The sequence below is a fragment of the Aricia agestis genome, chromosome 13 (assembly GCF_905147365.1).
Source record: "Aricia agestis chromosome 13, ilAriAges1.1, whole genome shotgun sequence".
Classification (NCBI taxonomy): Eukaryota; Metazoa; Arthropoda; class Insecta; order Lepidoptera; family Lycaenidae; genus Aricia; species Aricia agestis.
The window spans coordinates 11,838,009-11,856,884 of NC_056418.1; the positions used below are offsets into that span (position 1 = coordinate 11,838,009).

General features: G+C 35.8%; 1 protein-coding gene across 8 annotated transcripts in view; it reads right to left on the reverse strand.

The window, feature by feature from the left end:
- Nucleotides 1-421: 421 nt before the first annotated feature.
- The window catches only part of LOC121733048 (putative polypeptide N-acetylgalactosaminyltransferase 9), a 150,722-nt gene continuing 132,267 nt past the window's right edge, over nucleotides 422-18,876 (reverse strand). For 3 of the 8 annotated variants that reach the window (XM_042123138.1, XM_042123139.1, XM_042123140.1), the window contains 11 exons: nucleotides 11,431-11,475; nucleotides 10,795-11,351; nucleotides 8,158-8,202; nucleotides 6,690-6,882; nucleotides 5,623-5,792; nucleotides 5,224-5,388; nucleotides 4,379-4,842; nucleotides 4,125-4,307; nucleotides 3,609-3,719; nucleotides 1,868-1,996; nucleotides 422-1,429 (listed from right to left, as the gene is read on the reverse strand). In XM_042123138.1, the coding sequence (XP_041979072.1) occupies nucleotides 1,268-1,429; nucleotides 1,868-1,996; nucleotides 3,609-3,719; nucleotides 4,125-4,307; nucleotides 4,379-4,842; nucleotides 5,224-5,388; nucleotides 5,623-5,792; nucleotides 6,690-6,882; nucleotides 8,158-8,202; nucleotides 10,795-11,026 (1,854 nt within the window). In that variant the 5' untranslated portion in view covers nucleotides 11,027-11,351; nucleotides 11,431-11,475 and the 3' untranslated portion in view covers nucleotides 422-1,267. Of the gene's footprint in view, nucleotides 1,430-1,867; nucleotides 1,997-3,315; nucleotides 3,421-3,608; nucleotides 3,720-3,891; nucleotides 4,000-4,124; nucleotides 4,308-4,378; nucleotides 4,843-5,223; nucleotides 5,389-5,622; nucleotides 5,793-6,689; nucleotides 6,883-8,157; nucleotides 8,203-10,794; nucleotides 11,352-11,430; nucleotides 11,476-11,547; nucleotides 11,561-18,876 lie in introns of those variants that run through there. The other 5 variants (XM_042123141.1, XM_042123143.1, XM_042123142.1 and 2 more) reach the window with 5 other exon arrangements.

Here is an 18,876-nt window from a genome sequence, read left to right on the forward strand (position 1 = left end):
AAATAAGTCAAATAACAATGATGGCCATTTTTCTGCGTACGACTTTGATGGTAAACAAAAATAGCGTACCTAGATTTGTTATAAGTTGTGAATATATAATATATATATTCACAACTTATAATACTAGGAGTGTGAGAGCACTAACATAAAGATATGCTACCTTTCAAGTCAAATAGAAATTTAAAAGATACATTCAAAACAGTAAAACTAAAATCACATATAGGAATGCAACGTCATATTCTTGTAAATCTCAATATTTTACTTAACTTCGACCACAATGTTAGAAAAGTATAAAATATAAATGCAAGAACAGTTAAGTAGGTAAGAAACTAAAACTTTACTCAATAATAATATTATTATTTAAAATAAATACGGTAAAGTATGTTTTTAAACATTTTTTTCTAATTTGTGTTAAATTTTAATCTCTATTTCCTTAAGACATTAATACTAAAGCTACAATAATCTGACAACTGTATAGCAAAACATGAACCAGTTTAAAAACAAATGACTGCTAAAAATCTCTTTTAGGTCAATAAAAATAAGATGCTAACTTTTCCTAATTTACTTTTATAAGGATAAGAATAAGGTAGGTATAATATTATTATATTAATTCATTTACAAAATACTTGGACAGCATAGTATAAAGTTTCAACATTGGAAATTTTATCTATTAGAAAAATGGCGAATTTAAAAATATCCACATATTTTCATCTATCAACATCTTAGATATGTACAGGCTTCTGTGAATATGTCTAATACTTGATATGCAATACTTTATGTCAATTTACATTTCGATACTTACGTGATTAAACTATTTAAAATAATCTTCAGACGCACATACTTCATTCTTGAATAAAAAATTCAGACTGTTTTAACAAACCTCTCGTTAATTAAGCAAAATTAAACCTCTGATATATTCGTCAATGACGTTTTTAATTTAACAAGAAATTTATGATAAATATTTAAAGCCAATATAAGTATAGGCAAGAACAATAAAACTAAAAACTCTCCAAATACAAAACAAAGAATCTACTCTAACGCTAGGCCATACCAACGGCAAATATTATACAGCTTGTATTTACAATCACAAATCTATAAAACGTATATATTACAATCCTACAAAGCGATGCGTTCAACAACAAGTGATAAATTCACAAAAAGTCCAATAAATTCCACAAGGAGTCCGACTGATTCACAAAAAGTACTATTCGTTTCACAAGAAGTCTCATTGTTCCTAAATGAACAGCACTTCGTCGTAGGCCTCCGGCTACTCGGCCGCCAGCTCCGGACTGAGCCTGTCGGGATGGAAGTTCTCCATGTTCCACATCTGTCGTTTCTCGTCTTCGTTGCAAGTCTCCATCACGATTTTCTCCTTGTTCCGCGATATCGCCATGCACTTTTCGCTGGAGCCGTGTTTAATTAGCTTCGTCTGCAAATATAAAGCATTCTCTCATTCCGAATACGCTTTCTTTATTGGATGAAAAAGATACTCCAATAATTCGATGAAACTGCAATAAGAGTTGGGGAAGCGGATAGGATTTTTCAGTCCGCATTTTAAAGACAATAATCGAAAAATATCATTTCGTTCGACTTGCTCCGATTTAATTGGTTTATATCAGAAGAGCTTACTTCAGATTTTTATGAAATTCGAATGCTATCATAAATTATCAGTATTCTTAGTTAGTCATACTTTTTGGCAATAAAAGAAGATAAACAATTAAATTTAATGATAGTAAACTGCAAATAAAGTAAGCTGCAACAAAAAAAAAACTATTCGACCCAAAAATGAAAATTACGTTAGATTGGACAACATAAATTACACTGAAAATTTGATTACATTAGTTACAAAAAGGGGACAAAAACTTACACTGGGATCGTACAGCCATAACTGATTTCCCTTGGCCCCGTGACATGGGTACAGGACGACGTCGTGACCCGAATAGTCGAGGCAGGTCTCGTCTCGGCGAATCTCACCGCCCTTAGAATACATCCAGTACTAGAAAAGTTTGAAAACACATATTAAACATATTGTAATTGTTGTATATTATAATATTTATAAAAAAATACTTAAAACAAAAATTTATGATAATACATAGGTATTTTCATAAATTTTTGTTTTTCATAAATATTATCATAAATTATCATTTCATATTATCATAAATCTTTCCAAATGATGATGTTGATAATAATAGTATTATCAACATCATCATTTGGAAAGATTGGTGCAAGAAAATAAATTAAAAATCTTCAATTCAAATTTAATTGTAAGCTTTTAAATTCAGAAAATCTATTGATACTAAATTGCCTACTGTTACCACTAAAGTAGTAGACGTTGAGTCCACAGTCCACCCACGATGTATATCGTCTAAGTAGCCTAACTCAAACTTGAACAGTTCAAGATCGTAAACCCTGAACTTGCTTAGAAGCTGCAGCTGACAAAACATAACTCTGTCCCTAAAGCCACAGCACATGCTCCGGTATTATTCATAATATGTTACAGGCACCCTGTATACAATATAATGCTTGTATACTTATTTGTGGGATTTCGTCAATAGACGTTAAGAATCCCACATGTTTAAAAAGAAAAACTTACACTCAACTAATCTATATTTTCTTTAAAGAATTTCAAACTGTATTATTTAAAATTAAATAAAGTAGGGGACAATCACAGTAACTACCCAAACACCTTTGCAACCCGTTACAAAGCATTATGAGATTTTATATAACGATAAATAATTTTATGAATATTATAATTAATGATATACATAATTTAAACTACATAAAAGAAAAATATTCATAATAAATACTTTGACTACATATATAATTTAGTAAGTAGAAGTGTAAGAATTTGTAGTGCTATTAATAGAGAAAATAATTAATACAAAATAATAATATAACATTACAAACTTACAACTAAAGGCAGTACCATGGTGTATCCTGTACAATAGATTCACACTATGAATTTTTAAAAGAAAGAAATATCACATGCTACAGAAATAATTCATTCTAAAGTATGTTCACCATTAAATTTTTAACATAGAAAATTATGATAGCACGCATAATAAAACAAAATCATCACACTAAAATAATATTATTTCGAAGACTTTAAAACTAACACGACACACAAGCGCTATGTTAATCCACTAGATTGTTATAAATTACAATGAAATAATGAAGTTACTATTATTATAAATAATGGAGTTAATTTTAAAGATGTTAAAGATTAATTAGTAAGGAATGACAGAAAATATTTATATGACCACACAAAAATGCAAGCAAAAGCATTGAAATTAGATTTAGCATCCTCAGACAAACCTGGTTTCCATATTCCCCATGGCATGGCCAAGGATTGACAGACTTTTCTAATTCCTCCGGTCCTCCCGCCGAGTCCAGGCACATTTTGGACCAGCTATTCGCGATCTAATGCCAGCGACAGAATAAATAAGGCGTGCCAGTGTAAGCGTGCTTTAGACGTTTACACTTGATGCTCGCTTTACTTCAATCAAGTGTAAACATCTGAAGGGCAATGAAAATGATTTTTGTTAACACAGAATTTGAAAAAATCTGCCCATTCAACAAAACAGCTCCAACTTTGACTCAGGTTCTACCTGATAGTGACCCATATGGTGACATGAATGTACTCTAAGATACTGAGTCTCCTCATCCTCGTTTAAATCTTCACCATCGAGACAGTACTGACGGTCGGCTTCGATCCAAATCTATGTTATACAAAAAATGAACATAACAAAAACGTGCAAAGTCGTGCTACCACACAGAGTCTAGTGCGCTAGAAATTCATAATGTGCATCACAGGTACAAGGAAACGCAGGTGAACGGCATGCGTCGGTGCAACATGGTACTGCCACAATATAAATTGTGGACGGTATAGACCTGATTTCCTCCTTGTCGGTGGCACGGGTAAAGTCCTACTGGTTTGTGGTGATCCGACTTGCGCGTCGGCGAATCCAGACAAGTTTTAAAGAAGCCGACATTTCGTATCTGTGTCATTTAAAAAAATGTGAATTTCATCAGTTCCATACATAAATTCATAAGAATTATTCCACGTCAAACTGATATTTGTAAATTTTCGAAAAGTAACATGACAAAAAAATAGAGATACAAACCTCGCCGTTAGCAACGGATTCACCAGGTATAAATAACTCAGGATAGATATTCTTCAGATACCATTCAAAAGATTTACACCCCAGTTTTTCGCGTAGCGCCAGGCGGCTGCTAATGTCTCCATAATCACCTTTGTCGTTACCGACGCGTTGATAGTAATACTTGGCGTAGTCATCCAACCAGACCTACCGATATTAAGTGTTGTTTAAAAGGACATCAAAGCGAAACGAAAATAATTCGATTTCCTGAGGCCTACCTCAGCTAATCTCACGGAATTCTTTTTCAAGACGTTCACGCCGGTTCGCCATTTGTAGGGCGATCGTTTCCTGAAGATATGTCCGACGTGGGAGCAGGGAATGATTTCCAAAGTTCCGCCGCACATCCAAGTTTTAAATGAGAGTTCCAAATTTTCTCCACCCCATATATCAAATCCGCTGTCGTAAGTTCCCAATTTCTCGAAGAATTCTTTGTCGATTGCGAATAAGCCGCCCGCCATGGTGGGCGACCAAACTGGCTCGGCCGTGTGTTTGTGTTTGGCCTTTTCCCTGGGTGGCACTGGGTGCCAATTGAACTGAAGATTCCAATCGAAACCACCGACGTTGACGGATGTCGAGTCTCTGTAGTGATACTCTAAAGTGTTATCGTCAATGACATCAATTACTGGACAAACAACCGTCGTTTTATTTCTAGCTATTCTATCCAACAAAGGTTCGAGCCAACCTGAAAGTAATAAATTTTTGATATAAATTTTATGCATACACATTTATGAAGTTTGTATGAGGATCTTTATTCATTATGAACTATCGAATAGCTTTTATAAAATAATAACAAAATTAATCTCATTATTGAAAATTTATGAATATTTTACGCCATGAAATTACGAAATGGAGTAAAACCATTTATAGACGTTAAGCACAATCCATTTTGTAATAAAAATTTACGCCAATGAACGGTAAATATTTTCTCAATGTAAGCTTAAATAATTTTAAATATCAAATTATGGGAACACTTTTATGGATTCTCCACTGAACATTTTTCACGTCTCATCATAATCAACTCTATTCGTATACGTATTAGAATCTAATAATAATAATAAATTACCTTCAGTGCATTCACAATGACTGTCGAGGTAGGTAAGAACAGGGGCAGTGACGTAACGAGCTCCTAGCAGTCGAGCCCTAATTAGTCCCTCTCGTCTGGTTGCGCGAACTATCCGGACTTTGGGAAGGGAAGACATGTAGTCGTCAAGTTGTTGCATCAAATGAGCTGCAAAGAAATAATAATTTTCATAAAAAAAATTGAGATATCGTCTTACTTGCCTGAGGAGAGGAACAGTGAAAGCGCGACGACCGGAGGTGTATCAGCAATTGAAGAAACTTCTTTACTAAATCATCCACAATCAGGACATGACATTGACACACAAGAACTAGCGATATAGGTAAATATTACTATGTATAGCTAGACTTTTTATATAAATGCGTGATATTATTGATTACTTACGCATATCCGAAAAGTCATCCACCAAAATAATCTCCTTTAGCAGATGTGCTGGTGATCTGTCAATCACTGAATGTACAGTTCTCAGCAAGACTGACCACGCTTCGTTGTGGAAACAAATAACTACTGAGGTCTGTGGAAGGTCTTCCAAGTAACGGCCTGGCTGTTTGCACCTAAAATGTAAATGAAAAGATAAAAAAGATCGATACTACAAAAAATGAGCTTGCACATTATATATACAATGTAGATACAATGTACAAAAGATTAGGCCTTAGACCTACAATTATGTTGAACAATATATTTATTGAACAATTTATTTGACAATAAGATTGAACGGCGGGTGCGTTCAATATTAACCCTAGACGGTCAATAAAACTGTACAATACGTGATATTGCGCAATAAAATGATCGTCTAGGGAACGCTAAGACTTGGTACCTATTATACTAATTCTATGAAACTTAATAATGCTTAATTAATTATCATAATTATTACAATTTGAAAAATTAAATTAAGTTCTGATTATAACCTCTCTTCATTAGAAAACTTTTTACAAAAATAGTTGCAAATAACTTTAGATTGTAATCATAAAACAATTGTTCGAAACAAGTCTTCATCAAAATAAAATTATTCTCTTCCAGGAAATGAAAGTATTGAAGCAGTAAAACAAGCTTAAGGCTTGTTTCACCACTTCCTGATAAGTGTCGAATAGGCTATTCACCACTTAACTTGACAGATGAAGTATGTAGAATCTGTCAAAAAGGCTGTGAATAGCCTATTCGGCACTTTATCAGAAAGTGGTGAAATAGGCCCTCAGTGTTGTAATTTAAATTAAAATATTTATAAGACACAAATTAAGTTAATCCCTTAAATTTCATTGTAATGAAATTAATTACAAACAATTACGCGTCGTCAAGGTTGACTTGACCTACTTTAAAGTAGGGTAGTGAGTAGAGACATTTTCTTCCAATAGTAATTAAAACCTATTAATACTTCAAACTGCGATAGCCAAAACACGTGTACACTAATTTCCTTCAGCCCCATGGTCGTTAGTACGAATACGGTTACTCACCACTCGTCCCTTGGGTCGGGCAGCTTCCTCCTAATCGATATTAAATCGCTCACGTACTGATTAAACGCGTTCTTTTTCCACCCCTCCGACACCGCCAACTTTGCATCCTCGCTTATATTCTTGGGCAAAACCACCGGCTTGCCGAGCTCACCGGGCGCATTGTCCGACCCGGGGGCGGCTATTACGCCCAGTCCTGTGGGATAAAATTTATTAACCCTCTTAAGTAAAAGGTTCCGTGTCGTTGTTTACATCTCCCCATTCCACTTAATGTGCACCATTTATAATGTACACTTCTACAATAATTTACTTAAGAAACTCCTAGCATTTTTGTCCTTTACTAACGAATTACTGTCCCCTTATTCAGTTTTGTATTATTCCTAAAGATTGTTTATAACGTTTATCTTCTTCTTATATATAAAATTCTCGTGTCACAATGTTAGTTACCGTAATCCTCCGAAACGGCTTTACTGATTTTTACCAAATTTTATAGGCATATTCAGTAGGTCTGAGAATTGGCTACTTTTTATATTGATAAGTGCATTTGTTGAATAAATAATAGTAAATTATTACAACCCGAGACTGACGGCGACCATTGTTTGTGCGACGGGATAACGATGGACGTTGCCATGGAGTCATACCAATGAAATAATATGGACGAAATACTTTCTAGATAAAAAAAACATTTGCCGGGACAGCTAGTATTGTATAATATTTCATAACCTTTAGATGCTAGATTTTCTAGCATCAATCGATCAAGTCACAATTGAAATCAGAATTGAAATAACATCAGACCGCTCTAATTTCTATCTTCGTTTTTATTGGGTTAATCATCCTGGTACATTAAAGCGAAAGCACCATTCAAGTGCGATTACATCTCGATCGGATATCCTATGACGGTCCGTTTCATTGGGTACGTGCGGAATGGGCCTAATATCGTCGATTAATATTATCCCTTTAGCGATGGGAATATCGTCATTAGATTCCACTTCTCTGTAAATTACAGTTGACATTCAAATCGATTTCGCGAGAGAAACCATTCATTCTGAACAGCACGTATGTTTAACGATGTAATATTTCAGATATTCGTAAAATATTGGACTTTAAATTCTCCTATTTCCTATACAATTTGTAAGATTACACAAAGGCTTTTTAGATCTAGTTTTTGAGGTTTTATAACAGGAGTTTGATCGTTCACTAGGGATTTCAATTTGCCTAATTTTTAAACATTAGTTAATCAACAACACTGTTGAATAGATTAGCTCCTATCAAAAAAACCCTCAAAAACCCGCCTAATCTGAAATATATAAAATTTTGTAAAAACATGACGGATTCATTAACTTATGATGATTTAGCACCACATGCTACCAAAACAAGTCCACCATGAATTCAGTTCAATGCTGGTTTTCGAGACCTGCATTAATGGAAGAATAAAAGCCTTAAGTACGTAGCATAAAGCAATTAAGATTACCTTCATTACCCGCAATCCGACCGATCCAATCGACACGCGTTGGCGCTGTAGTGAATAAATAAATTTAGCATGCATTAATCACTACACGTAACAAATGGACATGCACTCTTTTGTGTTATTGCTAAATTATTAATGAAGTGAGTAACACTCATGTCTATATAGATGACATTTTATTCATGATTCTAAGGGTGGGTTGCACCAGAGGCGTGGTTATAGTTACAGTTATGGTCAAAGTTATGGTTATAGTTAAAGTTTAACCTTAACTTTACCACAGAATTTGACAGATGTTAGTTGCTGGTCCCACAAGGCTTTAAATGAACAATGGCGGGGGCGCTGCTGGTAAAAGAGAACTGTCAAAAATGGCGTTTTTGTATGATGACAGCGTTAGTTCCTGTTTTTTATGCAACAATCAATGGAAAAGGCGTAGCGACAAAATGGTTTTTGTCGCGTAATTTAAAAATCATAAATACATATTTTCATATAAGCTATGGGCAAATTAAAGTGTATGCTTGAACCAATCTATGTACAAATTTTGGAAGCTTAAATCACTCTCCTCTGTTGGCAAAATAGGAATCACTTTTTTACAAAGGTATTTTTGATTTATTATTCTGTGTTATAAAAGTTGACCAATCGTGTTATGCTATGGGTAATTCAAAGACAAAGACATGACGATTACTGACAATGAACTTTAATTTCTTAGCTTTAGTCATTGCTGAGAAAAATCGATATCGCTACAGCCAAATTATATAATATATAAATAGTTAAAGTAAGTTGGTGCCACCCACCCTGAGGATAACTACCCAATTACCACCCAAATAAAATAAATTATAAAAACATAAAGAGAAAACTTACCTTTTTGAATTCAAATTTACAAATCGATGTACATTGTACATCTTTATTTTATTTCTATTGAAGCCAAATACTTAATAAAATACTGAAAAGTGATATTTTTAAAAGGCAAAACTAAATTTAATATGAAGGTTATTTGCTTATCTCAACAGCGCTATTTATAAATATTAATAATAGCAGTACCATAATTGTAACTTTAATTTTTTCATTCTGAATCATAATAAAAAAATCATTCTGAATAAAATGGGTTGATGACATAAATGGCATCAAGTGTTTATTGCTGAATTGACCACATAAAAGAATGCATGCGAATACAATATTAAATTAATAGGTGAGTAATAAGTAATTAGTAATAAGCGTTATAAAATGGAAATGGGATAATAAAGCAATATTAAAATAGGTTGAAAGGCGAAAGTGGCGGTCTACATTATTCAAGTGCTCTCTAACGTATATCCTCATTACCATTTCTATTGCTTCGAATAGCAGAGACAATTGCAACCGAAGAAAATTCCAAGGAAACAATAGGAAAAGTCTAATGGACTCGTGATTTACGGCTGTAATAAAATTAAGGCGAAATAATAGACTTAAAGAAGGGCCCGTAAATAAAGAAAATGACAGATTTTTCTTTGTTTACAAAATAAATACACTCTTTAGGGAGCACCTGTTTGGATGGGATACATTGCTTTAGGGGATTCTAATAATACAAATTATTAGCAAAACATGGGATAAAATTCAATAGCTTTGTCCACATTGTGCCTTTTTTTATTCATCAAGGGCATGCGTTATAGCGCAGTCAACAGCGAACTTGAGGCATGCCCGTGACGCGCGTTGAAATCGTAACACTCGCTTTGATACTTTTCTTTCAACGCGGGTGGATTTTGAGTTTTGACGCATTCAATTATTGAATATGCCAAACGAAAGTTGAATAAAAAGATGACAAAAATTGAAGATGAAATTGCATAGTGTGGACATAGCTATTAATCTAATAATATCTATAGACGCTTCACACCACGTCAGTCTGGCCCCGTGGTAAGTACCTGAAGGACTTGTGTTACGGGTACCAGACAACGGAAATATATTTAATACTTTTATACTATACATACATTTAAGATTTTTATTATATGATACACATATTTATAATACACATCCATGACCCAGGAACTTCGAAAACTTTTTGTTCCGTCGGCGGGATTCGAACCCGCGACCCCCGGCTTGAGCTACCAACGCGCTCACCACTGAGCCACAGAGGTCGTCAAAGCTATTGACATTTAAAGGGAAGGTGTGTTATGAATTATGATGTTATTCATATAATTATTAATAATATCATCACACACTATTATGAAATTGTTTTTAATACTAAGGCTGCAATATTTTTAATAGAGACCGGCTTTTTTTTCAAAAGGCTCTTAAATCACCAACTATTAGAACTTGTAAGGGCGAAGCCAAACGAGCGTAATTTGTGAGTTGTGAGTCGCAGAATTTCTGTCGGACAGAATTCTGCTGCATTCAGTTTCATACAAAAGTCCTGTTTGATTCACACGAGCGTAATTTTGTGAGTCGTGATTTGTATGATAAAATATTTCCGCGGCAGAAATTCTGCGACTCACAACTCACAAATTACGCTCGTTTGGCTTCACCCTAAAACTCCCACATGAAATTCCTCAAATTCATACAAGTCAATAAAATTATAGCAAATAAAAAAGAAATAAAGAGTGTTATATCTACGCGTACGGGAAGATAGGGACACCTCACACCACAATCATGCGTGTTCACTTTACATTCACTTACCGTCTGAAAGGTTGTTGCCGTACGATTCGCTTTTCCGTTTCGTCGACGTCGGCTTGGCCATTTTCAAAGGCTTCGCTTCTGCATCTAAGTATTCAATGGGCGGGCCGACGATCGCATTCCTGGATCCTCCGTTGGTCGTGAGCAAAGCGACCATGAACCACAGAGCCGTCAGAATCAGCACCGCCTTCAGAATCAGACTTCGCCGCCTCAGGAAAAACATCGTGTACTTCATTGTGTCTTTCGTTTTCTTCTTCAACTTCTTTATTAATTATTAATCTATTATAAACTACTTAATAATCTTTGAGCAAATAATTTATAACATTATCTACAATCACAATTAGGCGACTAGCATCATAGTGTGATATTTCATGTATTGCGAATACAACGAGAGATATGTGTGGATATTTTTGATATGGTTAAGATATCCTTTTCACATGACTTTACTTCTTATAATTTGCTAAACTATAATTCCTCCTCGTATCGTATACATTGAAATTTTTTCCTCGCTTTTTGGTTCGTCATGTTGCGGTAATTTTGCTATTTAAAATAACGCTTGCCTGAAAAAATATGTTTCTTTAGTTAATTGAACGTTAACGAATACGAATAATTATTATTTGGGTTAATATTATACAATACCGATTTTAGTCTTTAACTGGAATGTATGTTTCGCCAACGGCTTATCTGTAACAAAGAAAAAATATTTAAGTAATTTAAAAACAATAAAATCAAATCAATGTAGTTACGTAGCAATACGTTGTTTACGTAGCGTAACGTACGTAAATTACGTAGCGTAAAATATTTTCGGGAAAACGACAAATTGTATAAAATAAATGGATTTCGGAATTGTATAAAAGTTACATTCATATTATAAACGTCAAAAATCTATTTCCATACAAAGTACCGCAATGGAAAATACTCGTATCAAATACTTGTGATATGCCTGATATCTTTTATCGATTGGTAAAAATGTATCGCTCGAATAGGGAAGCCAGATACGGGATATTTATCAAGACAGCCGCGCCGCGCCGTGATTTGAAAGATTCTAGAAATAAATAAAAATACATAAATAAGGTACTTTACTTATTGAAGTAAAACATCCTACATACATTAATAATGGTAAGTTAATGTAGCAAAGCAATAAAATCATTATTATGATTTTATTGCATTTTAAAAGTAAATAAGTGATTTAGCAGTCTTTAGGCATTAAAAGCTATCTATTGCAAACATTCAGTGTTATCAGACTTATTTCTTTAGTAACTTCAGTTTAAGTATAAACGCTTTACCAGACAAATACTGTAATATAAATCCATCCATTGAAATTCAACAACAGCGTAAAGCTTTTCGATTTAATAAGACAGACACAAAGTGTCCCGATCGTGTCCCCATATCTCACCCGCACCTGGCCACCTGAGCGTTTCATATGCAATGAAGTTGCCAATTTATCAGGCGCGGGAACACTGTTTTAGTATTCATGAAACATTGCCCGCCGCTCGCGTGAAGACGGTGACAAGTCACAAGTCACAATTGTGCCGAACTTCGTCGAGTGCTCACGCGTCAATTAAATTTAATAACGGCGCGTCAAACTAATGTATCACGTCGGGCGCCGGGGCCTAGCGCGTGATCGTTAGGCGCTTATGCCTTTTCGACTAGTTCCTACACTTACGCAATAGGGAAGCCCTGGGTCTAATAGATACCGTTTGTTATCAAGTCAATTCCAAATTCCAATTGGTTATCTTCATCTACTTCTTGTTGCGTATGCCTTCTTGTTAGGAATTGCCAACATCAGAGGGTTAATGCAAATGTTCAATAGATAATAAAATGGTATACATCCACTGACCTCCATAATTATAAAAGTAGGTACGCCGCGCTGGACTTATGATACCCTTTGAAATGACAGCTATTATTATGGCCTATTTGAAGGGTTACCTAAAATGACGTTTGAAAGTCGCCATATTGGCGCTGATAGCAATAGTGAGAGTACTTGGAACTAATACTAGTGATGACAACCAATAACGATTAAGCGGCCATTTGCAATTTACGTCAGATTTTGTTCTCTTCCCCGCATTGGAGGCGCAGATTCCGCTTCAAATAGGCACAAAAGGCAGGTGGGTATCATAAGTCCAGCGTACTTGTATATTGGAGGCCAGTGTATACATCACATTTAAATAATAACTCTAATACTTCAATGCCAAGAAAATTATTTGCCAATGCCAATTGAGGTGAGGCCGAAGGCAGGGCTGGATTTATATTTTGTATAGGCCACTTTATTTCGCCGCCCTTATGTCCGAACTCTGCCGCCATCCTTGGACGCTGCCAACCCCCCTAGGATTCCATAGGACGCTGCCGCCCATAGGCCATGGCCTGTACTGCCTATACATAAATTCAGGGCTGGCCACAGGCGTAGTTATTCACATGTGTGCGTGCGCTACTGTGTACACAGAGATAGATTAAACTACCTTCAATAATTGTGGTTTGCATAACTCTGCCTTCACTCCATTCTAGTCACAAATTACAGCAATCCATACTAATAAATATGTGTCTGTCTGTCTGTCTGTATGTCTGTGAAGTAACACTTTAACCGCTGTACCGATTTACTTAAAAAGTATAGCGATACTTGGCGTACCGGGAAAGGACATAGGATACTTTTTGTCCCGAAAAATGTACGGTTCCCGCGCGTTAACGAATTTTTGCGCAACGGAACTCCGTTTCGCCATTCGCGGGCGTCATCTACTATTTCATAACTCCCGAAAATCACTACCATCATTATCGCAGTAGGTAACATAAAATTCATACAACAATAAAAACTTTAAGGGCGAACATTTTACTACGTCTTGGATAGAGTGACTTTTATAGCTCACATTACAAAGTCGTAACAAGAACTCCCGACTGAGCACCCCCCGAAGACCACTAGCTGCATATTATAAAACGCTAAATCTGTGAAATTTTTGCTCGGGGACATAATTACGTTGCTTAATAAGGATTTAGGGTCAAAGTCTTGGGTGTTTCTTTAGTATTATGACCGTTAAAAGCGGATTCTCATTATTAAGCATGATAATTTCGAGCTTAAAGTATTACGGCAATTATGTGGTTATGTCGAGAGGGCGCTATTTTCATTTAAGAGTATTACGCTGTAAAAACGTTAAAGTCGCATTTTCGGGGCTTTATTATTGCGAATGATAATGTTTCTAATTAGGATGTCCATTTCATAGTACCTATCCATACTTAAGTTCACTCAAATTATTTTTTGTTAGTATTTCGTTTTTCGGAGGATCCGAATAAACGTATCGTCCTCATCACATTCAAGGGTGGTCTGCGTGCGTTTTTCCGCGTAACTTTCTGCCACGCACAGTAAAACTGGAAAGAACTGTCGCCAGTAGTATTTCTGGACCAAAACGATCTGCAAACCTTCAAGAGGGAAGCGTATTCCCACTTAAAAACCGGCAAAGCACCTGCAACTCTTCTCTTGCGAGTGTCCATGGACAGTAGTTGTTTTCCATCTGGTGACTCGTTTGCCTTTTTAATTCTAAGGTTAAGACTAGTACATGCATTGAAACAAAATTAAAACTAAGTACATCACAAGTGTACTCAATAATTCAGTGGAACTTTTACATCACTAAACAACCGTTCTTCCGACAGATACTGTCCAACAACACTACCGAAAACTACTAATCCCATTAAATGGATATAGTCCCGTTTATTGGGTTTGGAATTTGGACCAATTAATAATATCCCCCCGGATTACGGACGAGTTCCAATACATTAATACTGATTGATACAACTCTATTAATTAGAACATCCTACCAACTGCCCGTATAGGGGTTTTTTCTTAGTAGGAAAGCCGGGCTTAGTTTTTCTAATATAAAGTGCCGATTGAGCTTACAAAATGTTTTATCCCCCCCTACCCCCCCTACCCCAATCGAGTAATTAAATTAAAGTTGTAGACCGCAACCTCATTGCGCCACAAATAAAAAATAAAAATAAAACACCATATAACCTGGAGGAGGTTATATGGTGTTTTATTTTTTGGAAGTCGGTTAAAAATTCGTTTGTAACTTTTATAAAATCTATATATCTATGTATTTTACCGGGACTCAGATAATATTATGTCCATGACATCTTAATCGGTCTAGCAGTTTAGAAGTGAATCAATACCAAACATAATCTGGTATGGATAAAGATGCTGCAACTTAATTTAAAACCTTGATTATAAGGTTTCTAATAATATAAAAATAATAACCCATATGATATTAATGAATCTTTGGAATAAAGCAGGTGAAAGGTCACCGACCGCTCGATGACCTCATCCGCTGACCTCCTGCAAACCCAAGAGGTCATACAACGTTACACACATCGCGGTATAGGAGGTAAATCATCAAGTCAAGTTTGAGTTTTTTTTTATGAAATAAGGGGGCAAACGAGCAAACGGGTCACCTGATGGAAAGCAACTTCCGTCGCCCATGGACACTCGCAGCATCAGAAGAGCTGCAGGTGCGTTGCCGGCCTTTTAAGAGGGAATTAGGGTAATAGGGGAGGGTAGGGATGGGAAGGGAAGGGAATAGGGGTGGGTAGGGAAGGGAATAGGGCAGGGGATTCATGGGCCTCCGGTAAACTCACTTACTGGGCGAAACACAGCACAAGCGCTGTTTCACGCCGGTTTTCTGTGAGAACTCCGTATTTCTCCGGTCGAGCCGGCCCATTCGTGCCGAAGCATGGCTCTCCCACGTATAAATAGTTTTCATAAAGGGTTTCCATAAAGGGTTGAATGTATGCAAGGTATTAATTAATATACAATTTGTAAACACTTTAGGGTGTGTATGAGTCCCCTGTATTGAGTTCACTGTGAACAGTGAAGGTGATGAATCTCAATTAAACTTAAACTATCACATATTTTTCTTTCAAAATAATAATAAATTAACAATATAGTGTTCAACGACAACGGACGCCTGAAGGTGACGTCGCTAAAATTGCTTTCTGCCATTTTTAATTTCTACAACTTCGCGTCGTCATCTCAGCGATACAGGTTCAAACCACAATATATAGTCCATACAGTAGTCTGTCTTTCTAGTAGACCGCCCAAGTCGAGTGTGCAGTCTGTATAGATGAGATTTTGAATGCAAAGCGCTTAGTCAAAATGCGTGCGTTAGTTTCGATAGCTATGTTAGATGTCAAACATGGGACTTAATATTTAATGGGTCGCTTGGAAGTGTTATGGCGCTTGCAATGCGTTATGTCAAATTCCACACTTTTTGACATCAAAATTGGTAAATGCATTTTGAATAGGTGTTTAGATAAGTACTCGTAGCATCATGTCTTGCGCGCCTAAAAATTGTTTCTGTAAAGAGCTTTTTATCAAAAACACGGCTTAGTTGCCCTACTGTATGATAATCATATTGTGTACAAACTGAAGCAAACTTTATTATAGTGTCGGAGGTAGCTCCCCCTTAGTTTCACCCGTCTGATATTATTATTTTTCAACAGAAAAACAATACAGAACGGATTTTAACATACGATACGATTTAAGACAAGATGTCTCACCGGGTTATTTCCTAAATAATAAGACTCGAAGGCGTAGGAAATGAAATATTATTTTGAATTCGAATATGGAGTATGGCAAATCTACGACTAAATTACACAATGAAAAATATCTGCACATTAAAAAATATCCAAGTATTTGAACAGTGTCCAAAGTACATACAAATTTCTGAAATATAATAACGCTTAAAACCAATAATCGCAGTAACTTTTAATTGCAGTACCTTATTAACGCTTACAACCAATAATTGCAGTAACTTTTAAATAAATAAATCAGTCTTTTATTTATTTCGCAACAAATAAAAGTTTCCTTACGCAGACCGCCTCTCAGGAATCCTCGAGTTCTGAAGAGAGGAGCCATTGTTTCCAGTATGTAATGACGCGTACAAACACAACACCCGCTCTCAGACTATAAGTGTGAGAGCAAGCGCTGGGTTTGGTAATAAGTTTCCGAGATTAAATAGTTCAAACTCAGTTTATTTAACACGTTTTCTTGAAGAAACTTTTTATTAAATACCTTGCTACTAACTGTATTCATTTTTTACTAAATTAATTTTGAAAATAACACTACATAATAATAATCATCTGCCTTTATTATTATTTAAAAAGTTATTTTACAGTTCTACGACTAGTGACGTAGACTACGACGAGTGTAACTCGAATTAATATCAAAGAAAAAAAATACTGCAAAAATAAAATAAATAATTATAATTGCATAAGTTGAAGAAATGCTATGCAATAGATTTACCGCGGCAGCCCCCGAGTGCCATACACGCAATATTAAAAATAATAATATCGAATGGTTAATAAATCAAACAATATGACTTTTTTTAAAGCAGTTCGCTGTAGCCCTGACGTCACTGCGACCCATGAGGATCTATTGTGACTCCTTCGCACTAGAGTATCATCACCAACCCAATACTGCTCATAAATTGAATGATTTGGTTGGGGTTGGTGCCATGAATTTCCTCTGTGGATGAGTATTCGTGGCGACCAAGGTGCCTGTTTCTGCTCTGTAGTAGACCAGGACAGTCGAGGAGAAGGTGAATATAATTATATACCTTATATTTTCTCATAAAAGCCTACAAACAGACTGCAATACTTTCAGACGTCTAGACTGTCATAAAACGGTACGATTGTCGTAAAGGCGAGCCGGTTATATGAAGCCAGCAATAACCAAGGAGGGTGGCAGTGGAGCGTTAATGTTTGATATTATATAACTAGCAACAAAGATAGTTATAACATGTACAATTATAGCAAACTTCCTGCTAGCAAAACCGTATCCCGTAAAGCCGTATGTTTCCCCAAGTTAACGTTACCTATGTCGCACCTCAACATCAAAAATATGTGCAGAATTTCATCAAAATTGGTTGAGTAGTTTCATAGTTTATTCGATGAACAAACAAGCCTTTTTTTATTAATATTTTTTATAGAATAACACATTGCATATTGAAAAGTTATAGTCGCACATGAACAAGCTATTTGCTACTACTGTTTTAAGAATGCTGCCTTAACAAACTGAATATCGTAAACGTACAAAACATACTTTCACATTTATAGCTTTAAGCACAGAATATATATTAGTACAAGCTAGGATGTTGTCATTACTTTGAATCTATAGATCAAAATCGGACAAGCGGCCAACGCTACACAAAAAGTAATATACCATTTTTCGGTGTCAATAAATGGTACAGCCTTCGTGAGAGAGTCTAATTCGCACTTGACCGATTTCCGATTTTTACATTGTAGTATACAACATTTGAAACACACATTTCGCCACGTCGATACAGCACGAAAAACTATATTGAGACCGCAGCGATAACCAGGATTGGCAACATCCGAAACTTCATTCGCGCAGCTTAGTTTACCCCGTGAAAATCGTTCATTTTTCCGCTTAAAACTATCCTATGGGATATAGGATAGTTTTCTTTAATCCTGTGTCCCTGGAACGTTAGCTTTTTTTATTAAATAAGGGGGCAAACGAGCAAACGGTCGCCTGATGGAAAGCAATTTCCGTCGCCCATGGACACTCGCAATATCAGCTGTAACCAAAGTTGCAGTATGATTCCGAACAATTCCTCAGAGCACTCCCCGTGATACAACCGATAGAGGATGCAGAGTGAAGCTAACTGTCTTTAACTCCCACTTAAAAAAATTATGTAACAAACTTACACATCTCTTTACTAAGGTAACCTTCTCTAAAAACTCTTCAATCACTCTGTAGTGCCCGGGTCATTTTTAGACCATACCCGTGCTAAGCACATCCGGCATTCTCGCAATGAACTGGTAAATACGTCTGGGTCCAACCAAGTCCCTTCATCATGCGATATCGTGTTCAAACCAAAAATAAATCTCACTGGTACAGGCCACCACCGACTGCACCCTCTATCAAACTGTGGAAATCAACGGTCTAACTATAAAATATTTAAGCACCTGTTGAACAGTTGTCTAACTATAAAATATTTAAGCACCTGTTGAACAGTTGATTAGAGAAACATTCAGTACATAGTGGTCTCAAAACAACTGTTCAATAGATGTTTTATATTTTGT